This window comes from Aulonocara stuartgranti (genome assembly GCF_965226115.1).
Source record: "Aulonocara stuartgranti genome assembly, chromosome: 11".
Taxonomy (NCBI): Eukaryota; Metazoa; Chordata; class Actinopteri; order Cichliformes; family Cichlidae; genus Aulonocara; species Aulonocara stuartgranti.
The window spans coordinates 16,273,836-16,289,708 of NC_138947.1; the positions used below are offsets into that span (position 1 = coordinate 16,273,836).

Sequence of the window (15,873 nt, forward strand, 5' to 3'; positions counted from 1 at the left end):
TCTTCTTTCAGGTTATATAACACAAAAAATATACAAACATACAATGGATGTGCTGATGTTTTTGGCTTCGTGTCCATTCATGTCCGTTTTGTAGACTTGATAAGATTTGTTTGACATCAAGGAAGGGGATGGGGGGTCAGATTGACCAGAACACAGAGACCTGGGAATGCTCAGGAGCCGATACCGGAATTCCACACCCACGAAGGCATACAGAATCAGATGCTGTGACTGAACAAGCTTTGTTGCTTGTGTCAAAATGAAATGTTTTCAGCGTGTGATATTGTACAGCTTCCAACAGAGGAAGAAAACCACAATGCCTGCCATAATAATCTTAAAAGCTTTCTGCTTTTTAAATCCCTGGGCACCACGCCACAGCTGATCCATGCTGCAGGAATAACAGAAGATCATGATGGCCGAAGAAAGCATTTAGACCACTATTTCATAAATCAATGTGATTCAAGCGTCCAAGAATCTACTGCCTGTTGGCCAAACTTGGGATAGCTGTGAACACACTCTTCTCTACCTCGTCTTTCATCCAACACATCTTCTAAAAAATCCAGTCAGAGAAAGGAAGAAGCATCGACTGGCCTGAATGACCCAAGGCTTCTTTGGAAATACATCTAGTCTCTGGGCTGGGACCCGGACCGGGCCTCGGGGGCTTGGGTCCTGGTTGGTGTGTTGCCGGGGTTGTGGGCGGGTGGGTGCATGGGGGCCCAGCCCTGGAGCAGGGTGCCGCCGGTGCTTCGAGCCACCTGGGGGGCTCTTCAACTGGTGGGGGAGATTGTCACATCTTGCAGGAGCTTTCCTCTCCTCAGGAGCTGCCTCTGCAGGAGGGGGAGATACAGGAGAGGTGGAGGAAGATCTCAGCCTGGGTGTTTATTGTCTTATGTAGTCTGGAAGATGAGTGGATGGTGGGGTGGGTGCAGTTTTCTCTGTGGTGGGGTTGGGTGGACTGTCCCGGGCTCTGTGGGGCCGGGCGGCGCTGCTGCACTGGGCCCGGTCTGGATGGGCCTGGGCCCCCTTTCCCTGGCGGGTCGCGGAGTATGGGGGTGCCTACTGGGGTCAGCAGGGGAGCTGGCCCCAGGGAGGGGTCACTTGCCCCTCCCTTCCTTCCCTCCCCATCTCCAGCTGCCTCCCTCTTCCCGCTCCACCACAACCACCCACACATGCAGGGCCTTGGAGTGGGGGTATGTCACCAGGGTGCAGAGGAGGCTACCCCCCCCCCCCCCCCCCCCCCTCTGTCCCCTTCTGGCTGCCTCTGCCTCAATTTTATCCCACAACTTAGACATTCACATTACTCACACTCTCATTACACATACATATAGGATCTTGGGGGTGGGCACGATACACGGAGTCCAAAGTACCATCAGGGTGTACACCCCACCCCTGGCATCGTTGCCCACCTCTCAATTTTAAATACACGTAGACATTGAGGGCTAGCAGGAGGGACTATGCGCTTACCTGCTGCTCTCTGGCAGGTAGCTCCAAGCCCTCCTGGGTTTTAAATGCACCTTAGAACACACATGCATCAACATTACAATGAGCGGGTGGAGGGAGGTTCGGAGTCTTCTCTCACCCCCATTCTCTGCGACCTGCTGGAGCAGGGGGGCTAGGACTAGGAGGAGGAGTTGGCCGTCCGACTGCGGTCTGGAGTGTGGAGCCTTCCTGCTGCTGCGGAGTCGGGGCGGTCTGCCTCCCCCCACCGCAGGGAAAAGGGAAACACCACCTGGGTCTGGGTGCAGTTCCCCCCTCCAGGGGCGGGGGCACCTAGACCCGGTTTGTAGAGTACGCTTGGGGAGTGTGATCGTGTGTACAACGTCTCTTTATGTCTGTCTCCACGTTGGTTGAGTGTGGAGTAAGTGCATATGAGAGCATGAGGGTGGGAATGGATGTTTGTATCTGTGTGTGCCTGTATGTCTGTGTCTATATGTCAGGTTGGGTGTCAGGCGCCACCTCTCTGGGGACATCTCAGGCCCTCCAAGGTTTGGAGGCCTATCTCCCCCTACCACCACTTCCCCTGCCAGTGGCGGACCCCCTCAGACATCGGTGCGTTGGTGGTTCTTTGTGTCCGGGGATGGGCATCCAGGTACACACCGGCTCACTCCTTGGCGGCCGCTTATCGGGGCCTGGAGCCTGGGGCTCGCTCGGGCCACTTCGGAGGTGGGGTGCCCCCGGCCTCTCGGCCTGGGGCTCGGTCACTCAGGCGCAGCTGGCTGCCGGCGGAGCTCACGGGCGCGTCACTGCAACTCCCCCTGGCTTCTGCTCCGCGGCTGCTGAGTGAGCCCTCATCTGGGACTCTCCTCAGCTCTTTCCGGGACAGTGGCGCGGCTGCCCCTCTGTTGGTCTTCCTTGGTCTCTTGTGTTCTGGGGGCCTCTGGATGTCTGGAGTTTTGATCTCCTCCACACCTGCTTCACGCCCTGGAGGACGGGGCTGTGGCTCCCCACACCCTCTAGCAGATCATTACATGAAGGAACCTTTAAAAAACAAAAAACAAGCGCGTCCATGCTCACAGGTGTACACACGGGTGATCACACCCACAAACTACACCCTTTTTGGCTCCTACCTCAAAGCACACGGTGTTCTGTTGATCTTATGTCCTGCACAATAATGTTTAACATTTAGTATTTACTGTCATATTCCCATATATCATTGTGATGTTGTTTATTCTATTACTCTTGTTCTCTTCTGCTTGCTTTCTTTTTTCTTTCTCAGCAGGTGACCCAGGTGATTGATATATGCTTTTTTTTTCTCTGCCCGTTCTGTTGGTTTTTGTTTTTTGCCCTTCTCCCCCGTCCCTCTTCTCAGCTGTTTCTCTTTCCCTCTTTCTTTCTCCCCTTCTTTCCCCCAGTCAAGTCTGTCCCGTATTCAGTAAGTGAAAATAAAATAAACAATAAAAGGTGAATCAAATGGACCATTACGGCAAGGCTGGGATGGTCAGTTTGGTAAAGTAAATCCGTTGGGCATCTTTCTTTGCCTTTAGACAACAATTCTGATGGCAAAAGAGCCAAACGGGACAGGCCAAAAAAAAAAAAAAAAAAAAAAGGAAATACATCTAGTGTGGATGATCGACAGGTAGCAGTCAGGACTGTTTCAAACCAGGAAACTCATAATAGAAACTGATCTAAATGTACCAAGAAATAAACGCGCCCTCTGCTAAATGATACAGGTACAGATCCAGGCACTTTCAAAGCATCTTCACTCCAGCACAATACTTACTGTAAAAATTGTTCCAATGACATGTTTCCTATTGCTACCCTGCAAGTTTACTCCAGGAAACCCTCACACAGTACAGTATGCAGATGACAAGGTCATTTACCATAAAATGTCATTGACAGAAAAACACAATTATTCATTTCACTAATAAAATGTAGGAAGAAGCAGTAAGGTGTTGTTAGTGAATGGCATCTATTTTGCTGTTGTCTACTTGGGGGGAGGGGCAGCATCGGTGACAGAGATGCCATCAGGATCAAGAAACTAATCTGCAAGGCCGCAGTCATCATTGGTCTGAAATTGGAGGTGTTTGGAGTGAGGGACACGAGGTCACTGAACAAACTGCCCTCCATCATGGACAGCCCATCACAACAGCTCCACTCCTCACTTCTGAGGCAGCAGAGCTCCTTCCCCCTCAGACTGATTCAACCTCGCTGCCATAAAGAACTCTACAGGAAATCACTCCTACCGTTCTCTATGAAGCTCTTCATTCTGTGACACGTGATCACACCTGCCAGGCACAAAAGCCCAAACATATTTTATATTTTACTTTCATTCAGCTGTTCTTCTTATATTTACTGTATAAATATTTTTTATTAATGAAATTTGCACTTCTCTCTTACACTCTGTCAGTCTTACCTTCACTGTTTTTTACTAACTTAATTTTTACTGTTCTTTGGTTTTTATCTCCGTTGTAAATGTATTAATTCCTACTCTATCTCACAGTATAAGCCTGTTACCAAGAGGCACTTTTCTATAACTGTGTTGTTTATTTCTTGTGAATTGTAGACTGTACTATTTTTTACTTTTTATCATGTTGCTGTAACACAGCAAATTCCCGTGTGGGATCAAAAAAACATCTGTCTGTCTGTGCAAATAAAAAAACATTGTTTAAGCTGAAAACTGAGCTCACTTGCAGGTGTGACAATAAATCCCAGGTGTTGTTGGATTCTTTATTATAGATAACTGCATGTGTCGCCATACTGTAGTGGTTACCAATTTACCTGACATTCAAAAGATTTCCAGTTTTTTGTCTGTCCCCAGCCTGTATGGGACAGGAGCATCAGGAAAGGCATTTAGAATTTTATTAAAATAAATAAACCAAACAAAACTGCCATATCAAATATGCAGATGCACTCGTCGTGATGACCCTTAAGGAAATAAGACAGTGTGTGAAAGTACCGTCTATATTATAGAAAATTTCACTGACACATACACTGTAAAATTTCATTAGTTCCCAGAACTTAAAAAACTATGCAAACTCGTTGCCTCAAAAAATTTGAGTAAAACTTACTTAAGATGACTAAGTTAGGGCAACTAATTGGTTTTGAGCAGTTTGGCGCTGAGACGGTGTGGGTATAATGATGGAAAGAGAAACCTTTTAGTCAAGAGTGACTCATGACTAAGCCACTGCAACACAGCTGCACGCTTACTTGAAGCATCCTGTCAAGTGAAACGAAGGATTAACTGTCAAGATAAAAAAAAAAATCGTAACCGTCAAAAACAATACAATGATTGCTAAATGTGAAAACACAGACTTGGAGGTAACCATGCATGAATCAGCAAATAGGGGAATCTGTAACGTCTTTCTGCCTCACATAGTTCATGAAAGAAATGATTCAAACTCCAAAGAGCAGTTAATAGAAGAAGTAACAATCCAGAAAGGTTTAAAAAGACCTGGTTTATTCCGTTTAATAACATCGTAATTTGTATGGAAAATATTTATTTTAAAAAAATCTGCATGTAGTTGCTGTTACGATATTGCTTCAGGGAGCAGACATGACAGTCTTTTAGGTTTTGCCATCACTTTTTATTATGCGCTCAACACCACCCTCCTGTGGCTTCCACATGAACTGCACCTTAAACAACAACTTCACGCATATCATGACGGTTGTCAGGTCTAAAATATCTGACTTAAAAGTGTTTTAAACTAAATAAAAATACTTTGAAGTACATCAAAAAGTTCCAGAGACATTATAATGACTACCTAATAATTCCTGAAATGAAATCTATAAGAGAAGTTCAAAGGACAAAGTCTGCAGACTTTTTAAGGGGTCCCTAACATGCTTTTTTTGTCGATGGCCATTATTTAAGGTTGAATTTAAATAATACTTCAAGATAAGTGCCCAAATAAATCAAATGATAACTGATTTATGATAATTACTTTATTAACAGATGTCTTTGAGCCAGTGTTTCCTTAGGACTTTTCTTATTTATGATTTCTTGTGTCTAGTTAGATCTCCCAACTGCCCACCCCATCTCACAATATCACAATATCAACAGCTCCCTCTAGTTTAGTAGCTCTTTATTCGATTATCTTTGTTTGCTGAAATCTAGTGGATCAAGCCAGGCATATAAACTAGTAACACGGAAGTGACGTTACGTGGTTTTTCGAAACAAACCACCTGTTTTTTCTTATTAAAGCCGGATGTCACAGAGGCTGAGCCAGTGTAACGCGTCTGTATAAGCGCTACTAAACCGCAGAGCCTCGTCTTTTTGAAAACGCATCTTTCTTTGAGATTTTTAGTCGTAGGCCTATCTGTTGCAGTTAAATTGTTATAATGCAATATTTTATTGTGAAAAACAACGAGGTGAGGCGTGATGAACCACAATATCCCAGTGGAATAGAAGTTAAGGTGTTTATAAGTCCTTTCTGTGCATGAGAGGCTTTAAGGTACGAGTCCGCATCGTCTGCATGATTGTGAGTGAAGATTCTTTGCTGAGCTCAGCTTTTCTTATCGTCTCGTTTACCATGACCCTTGTTTTTTATAGATTGAGTACTCAGCACGTGCGAGTTTTCTGTATTACAGTTTTATGATTCCTAAATTTTGAGCGCAAACGCAGCTTCTTAAGAGATTTCAGAGAAATAATGTATCTCTTCACCTGAAAAAGCTTCCCAAACTCTGCAGCTGAAGCTCTTTATGTGACGTAAGTGCATTTGTTTGCATAGATTAGCCCTCATGCAATATGAATATATTTTGACTTTTGTGAAGTGTTTTAACGTTACGCACATTTTCTTGCAGCAATTGAAGCTGCTGATAATTATCAGGCATGTCCCTTTCAGTTTCTTTTTGTATCAGCTTGCAAAAACTGTGTTGGCTGGCTTAACGTTCCTAATCTTTAACTCCTGACTGTCCATTTCAACATCACTTAATAACAAAGCTGCGAGACTTTCTTGTAGATTTTAAGTGTGTGTGTGTGTGTGTGTGTGTGTGTGTGTGTGTGAGACAGAGAGAGAGAGAGAAAGGGGGGGAGCGACAACTGAGTACTGTACATCACACAGAACGAGAGACAGAGGAATCTATTCTGACATACAGCTTTTGAGGCACTGCAGCGCTTTTATCTTCTCTCTGTGTTTTGACTTTTTGTTTTGGTTCACCAGAACACGAATATGAGTACAGATGGTCTGGATGTGAACAGTGGAATTGACTATGACCCTAACATTAACTATCACTATCAGATGAGCCTTTTGTGAAAAGAGGCAGTGAGGCAGTGTGGGTGGCACTGATGTATTTTCTTCTGTCCTGTTTATGTCTCCACAGTATATGGACATGGCACAGCTGCATGTGGAAACCGACGGAATCTTAAAGTCTGATGACTATTTGGAATATGGCAGGAACAACACCCGTGATTATGATTATGATTACGATGCAGCGAATACAGTGAATAACACTACAGTGTTTACAGTGTTTAACAGCACAGTGGATAATGTTCCTGTGGAAAGAGGCAGTGAGGCAGTGTGGGTCCCTGCTCTGTATGCTGTAGTGTTTTTTGTTGGAATCCTGGGAAATATTATTCTCCTGAGAGTTCTGGTTCAAAAAAGGAGACAGTGGAGCCTATCGGACACCTTTATTCTCCACCTGAGTTTTATGGACATCCTCCTCCTGTTGATGCTGCCCTTCTGGGCTGCACAGACAACTCAGCTTTGTGACTCGTTTTGGGGGATTTTCAGCCGGGTCTTTGGGGTCGTTTTCAAGGTAAGGACCAGATGTTGTGTGAAACAGAGACTGAAAGTGAAAACAAGACATTTTCAGTGAAGCTGTGAGAAAGCTGAACAGAGTCATTGTACTCAACAGGATGACAGTGACATCCACTGAGTATTTAAAATTTATATGGAAGAGAACAAGCTTAGAACAGCAGTTTAGAGTAGGACAGATGTGAAAGGGAAGAAATGAAGTGTAATTTTTATAGATGTTAGAGGTTTGTGTCTTACACTAAAAGTTCTCCCTGTCTTCTTCTAGCTCAACTACTATTGTGGGATCTTTCTGCTGGTTTGCATCAGTCTTCAAAACTACCTCTCTGCCATCCATGGCATCCAGTTATATTCCCACGGGAGGCACTGGTTAGTTCACATCAGCTGCCTGTCAGTCTGGCTTATCTCTGTCCTCCTCACTGCACCTGACTGGATTTTCCTGGTGGGTAAAAATAATTACACAGAAGTTAATACTTGTGTTAATATCTACCCTCAATCTGGAACTGACTGGCAGTTGTGGTCACGCCTGCTCCACCACATATTTGGCTTGGTGCTACCTGGACTCATGTTGATGATCTTTTGCTCACATATGCTACGGCGGCAGTGCAGCTGTAATGGCCTCCCAGTCCCAAGAAATGTCACTGTCATCCTGTCTCTGGTGGTCGTATTCTGTCTGTGTTGGATGCCGTACAACTTCATACTTGTTTTGGACACTCTCCAGAACAGACTTCGGGATCCTCCTAATGATTCACAGGAAGGTTCTGAAAGTTCACTAAAAACCCTTCTCACGGTCACCTCTGCGTTAGGCTGCCTTCACGCCAGCCTGAGGCCTCTGCTGTATCTCGGCCTGTGTGGAAACTTCAGGCAACACTTACTGGCCATGCTGAGATGTAGTAAAACTGAACCAAAAGGCTCACTCTGGGATCTTGGTGTAGGCCAGAGACAGCAGCCTGATCACGGTCAGGATCAACAGGAAGAGCTGGAACGGATGATGGCTGTAGAGAATCTGTTAGCTTAGTGAAGATGAACAGATTTTGACTCAGATGTAAGTAGAACAACTTTACACTCCTGAGAGGAAGTGAATTCAGTTTCATGTCATGAGTTCAAGGGCTGGAGGATGTTATTCTGTGTAACTGACAAACAGATGTTTATATATAAAAATGACTCTCACATTCCACACATGCATCATAGTGACATATGCTCACCCAAAAGGGTTAAAAGTAGATATCTGTAAGTATCTGTATGATGAAGACGACGAGCTGAAACAGATGATGGGTGTAGAGAACCAGTCAGTTTAGGGAAGATGAACAGAGAAACATACTCTTTCGTGAGAAAGCTCAGATGTGATCATGATGATGTTACTGTCATGGTACTGGTTCATTGACCCACAGCTTTGAGTTTATTTAGGTCCATGACGTATTTTGTAGAATGTGTTTTTGCAGTGTTTGGTCTTGTTCTTTCTTTATAGAGTTATTGCTATTCTTATGTTCAGTTTGAAGCCCTGATGTCTATTGATTTTTTTTTTTTCCTTTCGGGTCCTGTTTGCCTTGGTATTGCCTCTGCGTGTCCTCCTCAGTATCTCCTGTGTCATTTTGCCACCCAGTGGAGTCTGTCTTGTCTTGTTTATTTGCCCGTTTCCACAGGCATGTGGGCATCTGTGTGTGTGTCTGGTTTCCCTCACCCTCTCTGTCCCTCACTCTCTCACCCTCGTTCTGTGTCTCCCTAGTCGTGTCTCTGAGTTTCGTCTCCCTTTGCTTACATGTTCTTGCCTGGGTCTCTATGTGAGTGTCACTTGTTGTTTTATTTTGACAGTACCTTATCTCATGTGTGTTATGTTCAGTTTGGCTTCCCTTGTTTTGTCAGATTTGTTCCTGATGTCTTTCCACCTGTTGTCCATCCTCTCCTAATCTGGTGTATTTAAGTCCTCAGATTGTTTCTGTTTGTTGTCCGTCTTTGTGTTGGTCCTCCTGTCATGGAGCCTGAGGGGCAGCACTGATAGTCGCCAGTATTTTTACATCTTCATTTCACTGTTGTAGCATGAGTACTGGGAATGTCCAGACAGGAGACCGGATGACAGCAGCATGTAGTGTTGTTTGTTTTTGTTGGCAGATTTTAATCCTGCTCTAAATGTGTCTTATGCTTAAAACTGATTCACAAATATTTTAAAAAGAATTATAGTGGAATAGTCTTTAACCTGACTAGCAATAAAATAAGTTTGCATTTAAAATGTTTACTTTTCTTTTGTTTACATAGCAGATTTTTGCTCAAAATGTGTGCTTATGTCTAAAACATTTTTTCTAATTTTGCACATATTACAGTGCACATTTCTAAGATTTTATATTTTTTTAAAGTGTTAAGTCTTTTGTTTGTTTGGGGTTTTGTTTGTTTGTTTGTTTGTTTGTTTTGTTTTTTACAGCTCAGCAAATTAAGATTCAGAAACTCACTAACATACAACCAAAACACCTTTTAGATCAATAATGGCATTTTCAAATTACATGCATTATTATTATTATTATTATTATTATGTCACTTAAAGTAAGTGGAAACGCTGTTATGTGCTTTGTGTTTTACAACCCTACATTCTTGTTTAAGATAACCTCAGAGAAGCTATAAGTCAGGGAAGGTAGCTGTCGTAGCTGTGTTTGCACGCTGCAAAGTGGCTCTACTTTTAGCATCACACCTGCCACCATTTCCTTCAGAATGCACTGTCAAGATTCTTTCTGTGTCTCTAATATATGTCTTATATCTTCTGCAGATATGCTTTGATGTTAATTATTTTCTATATACCAAAATGTATCAAATAATAATAATTGTGAAATAAAAGGAAAAGGATACATAATGTTCAATGTGTAATGTGTATTTCTTTTCAGGGTCCACAACCAGCCTGATAAAACTGTGTTCTTTTAGCTGGAAACAAAGTAAAGCTCTTTGTTTTTCTTGGTGAATTTTTTATTTTAGAAAATTGCATGCGTGCAAAAGAGCCCCAGGTTGGTACTGTCCCATGCCTAGACACGATGGGACAAGTGCATCAGGGTATTTGGCATTTAAACAAAACAAACAAGTTTAAAAACAAAAACAAAAAACAGCCATATCAAATACGCAGATACACTTGCTGTTATGGCCCTTTAGGAAATAAGAGTGTGGGAAAATACCATATATAGTGTAAAAAAAACTCCCTGACACAAAGTTTGGAGCTGAGATGTTCTGGGTATGATGATGGAAAGAGAAACCTCAGAAGAGGTTGTTATTTTTTTTAAATCTTCTGTACCTTGTAGCTGACATCAGTTCTGGCTTGATTACAGAATTATGTCATTTTCTTACACCTCAAATTATTTTTGAGGGGATTTCCTTACTCTTTTACTTAGAATGGTGAAAGTGTAGTCATACAAACGAGGTGGAGGAGGGTCAAACATTACAGTAAGAAAGTAAAGGCTCAGACGAGGACGTACCAGCTTTTGAGCCTGAAAAGAGGGAACACGATGGCCTCCAAAGTCCATTGTGGGTAAGAAGTGGTGTACAAGCTAGGGCTCTGAAGTTGTGAAATTTGGTTTCTCAACTGGCATATACGCACTGACCTGTGCAGGGAGTCAATCCGGTTTAAGTGTTGTTGAAAGTTAACTGACAAAGACGGGAGGCTCACAATTCAAAGCATTTTTATCATATATCCTATTAATCAAAAAGGATAAAGAAAGCGTGTGTGTGTGCGCGCGCGCGCGCACGTGCCTGCGTATGCGTGCATGTGAGCCGTACAATTTTTTTTTTTTTTTTTTGGCCTGTCCCGTTTGGCTCTTTTGCCATCAGAATTGTTGTCTAAAGGCAAAGAAAGATGCCATGTGATGCCATGTGAGCCGTACAATTAATACTTGTTATTATGGATGGTATGGGTGGCAGCACATTGTTCATGCTAAGGCACCTTAAAAGCTTATATGTCTTCCTCTGAGCTTTCACCTTCCTGTTCTAATGTCTTGCCTTCCTCTACCTCATGACAGCAGTGAGTCTGACTTCCCTTCCACACTTTCAAGTAAAATCTGCTTCACCCTGCCCTCTGCTTTCTGAAGTGAGGACATATAGGTTGGAAATGGTGGTACATTTCTGAAATCCTACACATAACCACTAAGAGTTTCAAATTGAAACAATTTGAGTTTTGGCAATAGAATCATAATATCAGCAAAACAAGGTATCTGTTTCCCATCTGGACATAAAATGTGCATGCTGCAATTCCCATCCTTTTGAAAAGAAAGTCTATGTAGTCTGTTAGCTCAACCCCCACAAATGTGTTGTTAATTGAAAGCCCTAGATATCACATTGACAGTGCAGCAGGACTCATAAATCATATAAATGTCCCCAACAGAGGACAAAAATTAAATTCTGGGTTTCAGAGGATAATAAATGTGAGCATAATTTATTCTCAGAAGCCACTATAAAGTTAAGAAGACAAAGGACCACACATTGAACAACTGAGATGAAACACACTGAGTGCTGCATTGAGTTAAACTTAATATTTACAGTTAAGCTGGGATTCCTGTTTAGGACCTTTCTTTTAGAAAAAAAACAGACCTTTGTGTCAAAATAGCAAAGTCAGATATAAATCCTGTAAAGACCATGATACTACATACGTACTTACATGTATGGAACGCCACATGCACATCATCACGCATCGTTTGATTGCAATGGAGCATTCGTCTTGGCCACAGACTGCGGTAAACGACTTTTGAGCAGGTCATGTTAAAAATCAGTTTAATTAAAATAACTAATATGAAACTTACATTAGTGTCTCTTTCACAATTAAAGTTAGATTGGCATCATTTTGATATTTAGCTCTCTACTTCATTCTAATTATCTGCTACACTCGTAGGTTTGTTTAAATAGCAACATCATCACTTTATGAGTGGAGTTAGGTAACTCCAGCCGGCCAACCCATCTCACAATCTCAACAGCTCCCTCTAGTTTAGCAGCTATTTATGCGACGCTTTGTCTGTTTTGTTTCCTTCTTTTCAGAAGTCCGAATCAAGCCAGACGTCTAAAGGCGAGACACGGAAGTGAGTTGGGGGCCACCTTCAAAACAAACCACCTGTTTTTCCACATTAAACACGGAGGTCACAGAGAATTAGCCAGTGTCGCCACTGGAAGGTGTCTGTCTGAGCGCCGCAAAACCACAGAGCCTAGTCTTTTTCTTAAATTCTCTTTCTTTTGGATTTTCAGTCGTATCCGCTGTAGTGTAATTATTATGCAGTATTTTATTTTGAAAAATAAAATATTGTATTTTCGTGTATTGTATTATTTGACTGAAGTGGCAATTTGCGAGCGAGGTGACGTGTGATGAACCAAAACAAGTCAGTGGAGTAAAAATTAAAATGTTTATAATTCCTTTATGTGCGTGACACGTTTAAAGGTAGCAGTTTGTGTGCGGGGCGTGTCTCCGATAAGCGAACTACTGTGGTGAGCTCAGCTTTTTTTTTCACCGCCTCCTTCTAAGTTACGTCTGCTCGCCGGAGCGCTTATGTTTGTGGATCTACTTTCAGCGTATTGTTCTGTAATTACAGTTTCATGGTTCTATAATTTAACTGTGTTTGGTAGCTGTAAAGAACGCTATCGCGCCTTTTTCAGTTGTACTTGACAGGCGTCGGACAGCTGCGGGAGTTCGTCTGTGCTCCCTCCAAAAACACCCGACCGGTAGTCACCCTATAAAACTGAGTGACCCGAGGTTGAAGCGGTAGGCTATGTGCGGGTCCTGTTTTTAGTAACATCGACCTACAGCGCGCAGAAAGCTGCTCAAACTCTACAGCCGAAGCTCTTTATGTGAAGTACGTACATTTATTTGCATATATCAGCCCTCCTACAATATGTATTTTAACATATGAACATTTTACTGGCAGCCATGAAAGTTACTGATAATTCTGTCTACTTTCTGTTTGCAATAACTGTGTGCGCAAACTTAGCGTTCCCTATCCTTAACTCTTGACTCTTCTGGTTTTGTAGAAGCTTTATTTTAACAACGGTAAAAAGCAAAGCTGGGAGGCAGTTTTATAGATTAAAATGTGTGTGTGTGTGTGTGTGTGTGTGTGTGTGTGTGTGTGTGTGTGTGTGTGTGTGTGTGTGAGTGACTAAGGAGAACTGTACTTTCCGTTTGTCAGCCCCACAATTGCTACATCACAACATGTGAGTTGTTGTATGTTTGTGCATTTACTATAAGCTGGGTTTACCAACGGGAAATTTCAGGGAACTAACATGACTTTTACCCAGAGAGAAAGAAAGAGAGGAATCTATTCTGACATAGAGCTTCTGAGGCACTGCAGCATTTTTGTCTGGTCTCAGTGTTTCAACATTTTTGTCTTCACAGTTCACGAACATGGGTGATCTAGATGTGGATCTCGATGGAATATTTAAAGAGAATGACACATTTCTTGAGGAGGACTATGAGTATGAGTATCCAGGGGATGAGTCTTTTGTGAAAAGAGGCAGTGAGGCAGTGTGGGTCCCTGCTCTGTACTCCATAGTGTTTGTTGTTGGAATCCTGGGAAATATTATTCTCCTGACAGTTCTGGTTCAAAAGAGGAGACTGTGGAGCATATCGGACACCTTTATTCTCCACCTGAGTATCGCGGACATCCTCCTCCTGTTAATGCTGCCCTTCTGGGCTGCACAGACAAGTCAGCCTTGTGACTGGTCCTTGGGCATTTTCAGCCAGATCTTTGGAGTCGTTTTCAAGGTAAGGACTAGATGTTGTATGGATCAGATAGAGACTGAAAATAAAAGCAAGACATTTTCAGTGAAGCTGTGAGAAAGTTTTTTTTGTTTTGCTGTACTCCATCATTTTTCTGCTGAATTTAGTTTCTTGGCAGAACATGCAGAACAGAGTCATTGTACTCAACAGGATGACAGTGACATCCACTGAGTATTTAACATTTTTAAGGAAGAGAACAAGCTTAGAACAGCAGTTTAGAGTAGGACAGATGTGAAAGGGAAGAAATGAAGTGTAATTTTTATAGAAGTTAGAGGTTTGTGTCTTACGCTAAAAGTTCTCCCTGTCTTCTTCTAGCTCAACTACTACTGTGGAATCTTTCTGCTGTTTTGCATCAGTCTTCAAAACTACCTCTCTGCCATCCATGGCATCCAGTTGTATTCCCACGAGAAGCCCTTCTTTGTTCACATCAGCTGCCTGTCAGTCTGGCTTATCTCTGTCATCCTCACCGTACCTGACTGGATTTCCCCAGGGGCTAAAAAGGACTCCACAGAAGAGAAAACATGTGTTCACATCTACCCTCAATCTGGAACTGACTGGCAGTTGTGGTCACGCCTGTTCCACCACATATTTGGCTTGGTGCTACCTGCATTCATGCTGATGATCTTCTCACATATGCTATGGCGGCAGTGCAGCTCTAATGGGGCCCGAAGGCAGAGAAATGTCACCGTCATCCTGCCTCTGGTGGTCGTATTCTGTGTGTGTTGGATGCCGTACAACTTCATATTTTTTTTGGACACTGTCCAGAACAGACTTCAGAAACATCCTGATGATTTACATAAAAGCTCTGAAGGTTCACTAAAAATACTTCTTATGGGCACCTCTGCGTTAGGCTGCCTTCACGCCAGCCTGAGGCCTCTGCTGTATCTCGGCCTGTGTGGAAACTTCAGGCAACACTTACTGGCCATGCTGAGATGTAATAAAACTGAACCAAAAGGCTCACTCTGGGATCTTGGTGTAGGGCAGAGACAGCAGCCTGATCACGGTCAGGATCAACAGCAAGAGCTGGAACAGATGACGGATGCAGAGAATCCGTTAGCTTAGTGAAGATGAACATACTCTCTTGCGACTCAAGTGTGAGATGAGCAACTTTACACTCCTGAGACGAAGTGAATTCAGTTTCATGTCATGAGTTGATGGGGTGGAGGACTTGTTTCTGCGTAACTGACAAGCAGATTTTTATATATAAAAATGACTCTCACATTCCACACATGCATCATGGTGATATATGCTCACCCAAAAGGGTTAAAACGGATGTCTGTATTTTATTTTTGAATTATTTAAAATAAAGGTATTTAGTTTTTTATGATTAGTAAAACATTTGTGTTGCCAATTAACAGTTTTCAACACAGTTTTCGTAAAGCTAATATCATAATCTTTGAAATTCAGTGTAATGCAAGTTGTTACCTTTGGCAGTGTTATTGACATCGTATGTTAAACAGTCCCAAACAGTTTATAACTTTAACACCATTAAAACAATTCGGTGTTTAAGCTTTCTCTCTTGTGCTCTCTTTGACTTGTCTTGAAGCAGTAAATCCCGAGATTGCGTAATGACATGTCAGCGTGTGATTGCTTTGCAGTTAAGGAATTTCCCCTCAAGCCAGTTTACTTAACTTAAAAAATCATTGTTTCTGGGAATGTACAAATGTGACACAGGAAGAAAAGAAAAAAGTGGTGATGTCATCAGTCAGGTGACAGAGCGCGGTGGAGGAGGGGTGCTGCACCCTTTTCGTAGCTTTCTATTTACAGTCATCTGAAGACGTGTCTGTGTTTAGTAGGAAGAACTGTGTGAGGCTTTGTGAACAGAGCCAGCTGACAGAAAACCAGCAGACCAGTATGTGGGAGAAGAACGCACGTTAGAGAAGATAAAAACTTATTGTGATGATAATAGTCTGTGTTGTGCTGCACACACACACAAAAGCCTGTGGTTTTATGCTTTCACACTGC

At 42.7% G+C, this 15,873-nt stretch overlaps 2 protein-coding genes across 8 annotated transcripts; both read left to right on the top strand.

Moving 5' to 3' along the window:
• Positions 1 to 5,611: 5,611 nt before the first annotated feature.
• Positions 5,612 to 10,025, top strand: LOC309717233 (C-X-C chemokine receptor type 3-like). 3 transcript variants are annotated; one of them, XM_082551649.1, is made up of 4 exons: positions 5,614 to 5,885; positions 5,984 to 6,139; positions 6,754 to 7,188; positions 7,453 to 10,025. In XM_082551649.1, exons 3-4 carry the CDS (start codon positions 6,757 to 6,759, stop codon positions 8,200 to 8,202), a joined length of 1,182 nt encoding a protein of 393 aa, XP_082407775.1. In that variant the 5' UTR covers positions 5,614 to 5,885; positions 5,984 to 6,139; positions 6,754 to 6,756; the 3' UTR covers positions 8,203 to 10,025. The 3 variants fall into 3 exon arrangements, with proteins under 3 accessions (XP_082407773.1, XP_082407775.1, XP_082407774.1); XM_082551647.1 differs by lacking the exon at positions 5,984 to 6,139 and having other exon boundaries at positions 5,612 to 5,912; XM_082551648.1 differs by lacking the exon at positions 5,984 to 6,139.
• A 2,170-nt stretch (positions 10,026 to 12,195) lies between these two features.
• Positions 12,196 to 15,417, top strand: LOC309717238 (C-X-C chemokine receptor type 3-like). Of its 5 annotated transcripts, none has more exons than XM_082551662.1 (3): positions 12,196 to 12,223; positions 13,525 to 13,893; positions 14,224 to 15,417. In XM_082551662.1, exons 2-3 carry the CDS (start codon positions 13,534 to 13,536, stop codon positions 14,968 to 14,970), a joined length of 1,107 nt encoding a protein of 368 aa, XP_082407788.1. In that variant the 5' UTR covers positions 12,196 to 12,223; positions 13,525 to 13,533; the 3' UTR covers positions 14,971 to 15,417. The 5 variants fall into 5 exon arrangements, with proteins under 5 accessions (XP_082407788.1, XP_082407785.1, XP_082407786.1 ...); XM_082551659.1 differs by lacking the exon at positions 12,196 to 12,223 and adding an exon at positions 12,376 to 12,623; XM_082551660.1 differs by lacking the exon at positions 12,196 to 12,223 and adding an exon at positions 12,377 to 12,517.
• The last annotated feature ends 456 nt before the right edge of the window (positions 15,418 to 15,873 follow it).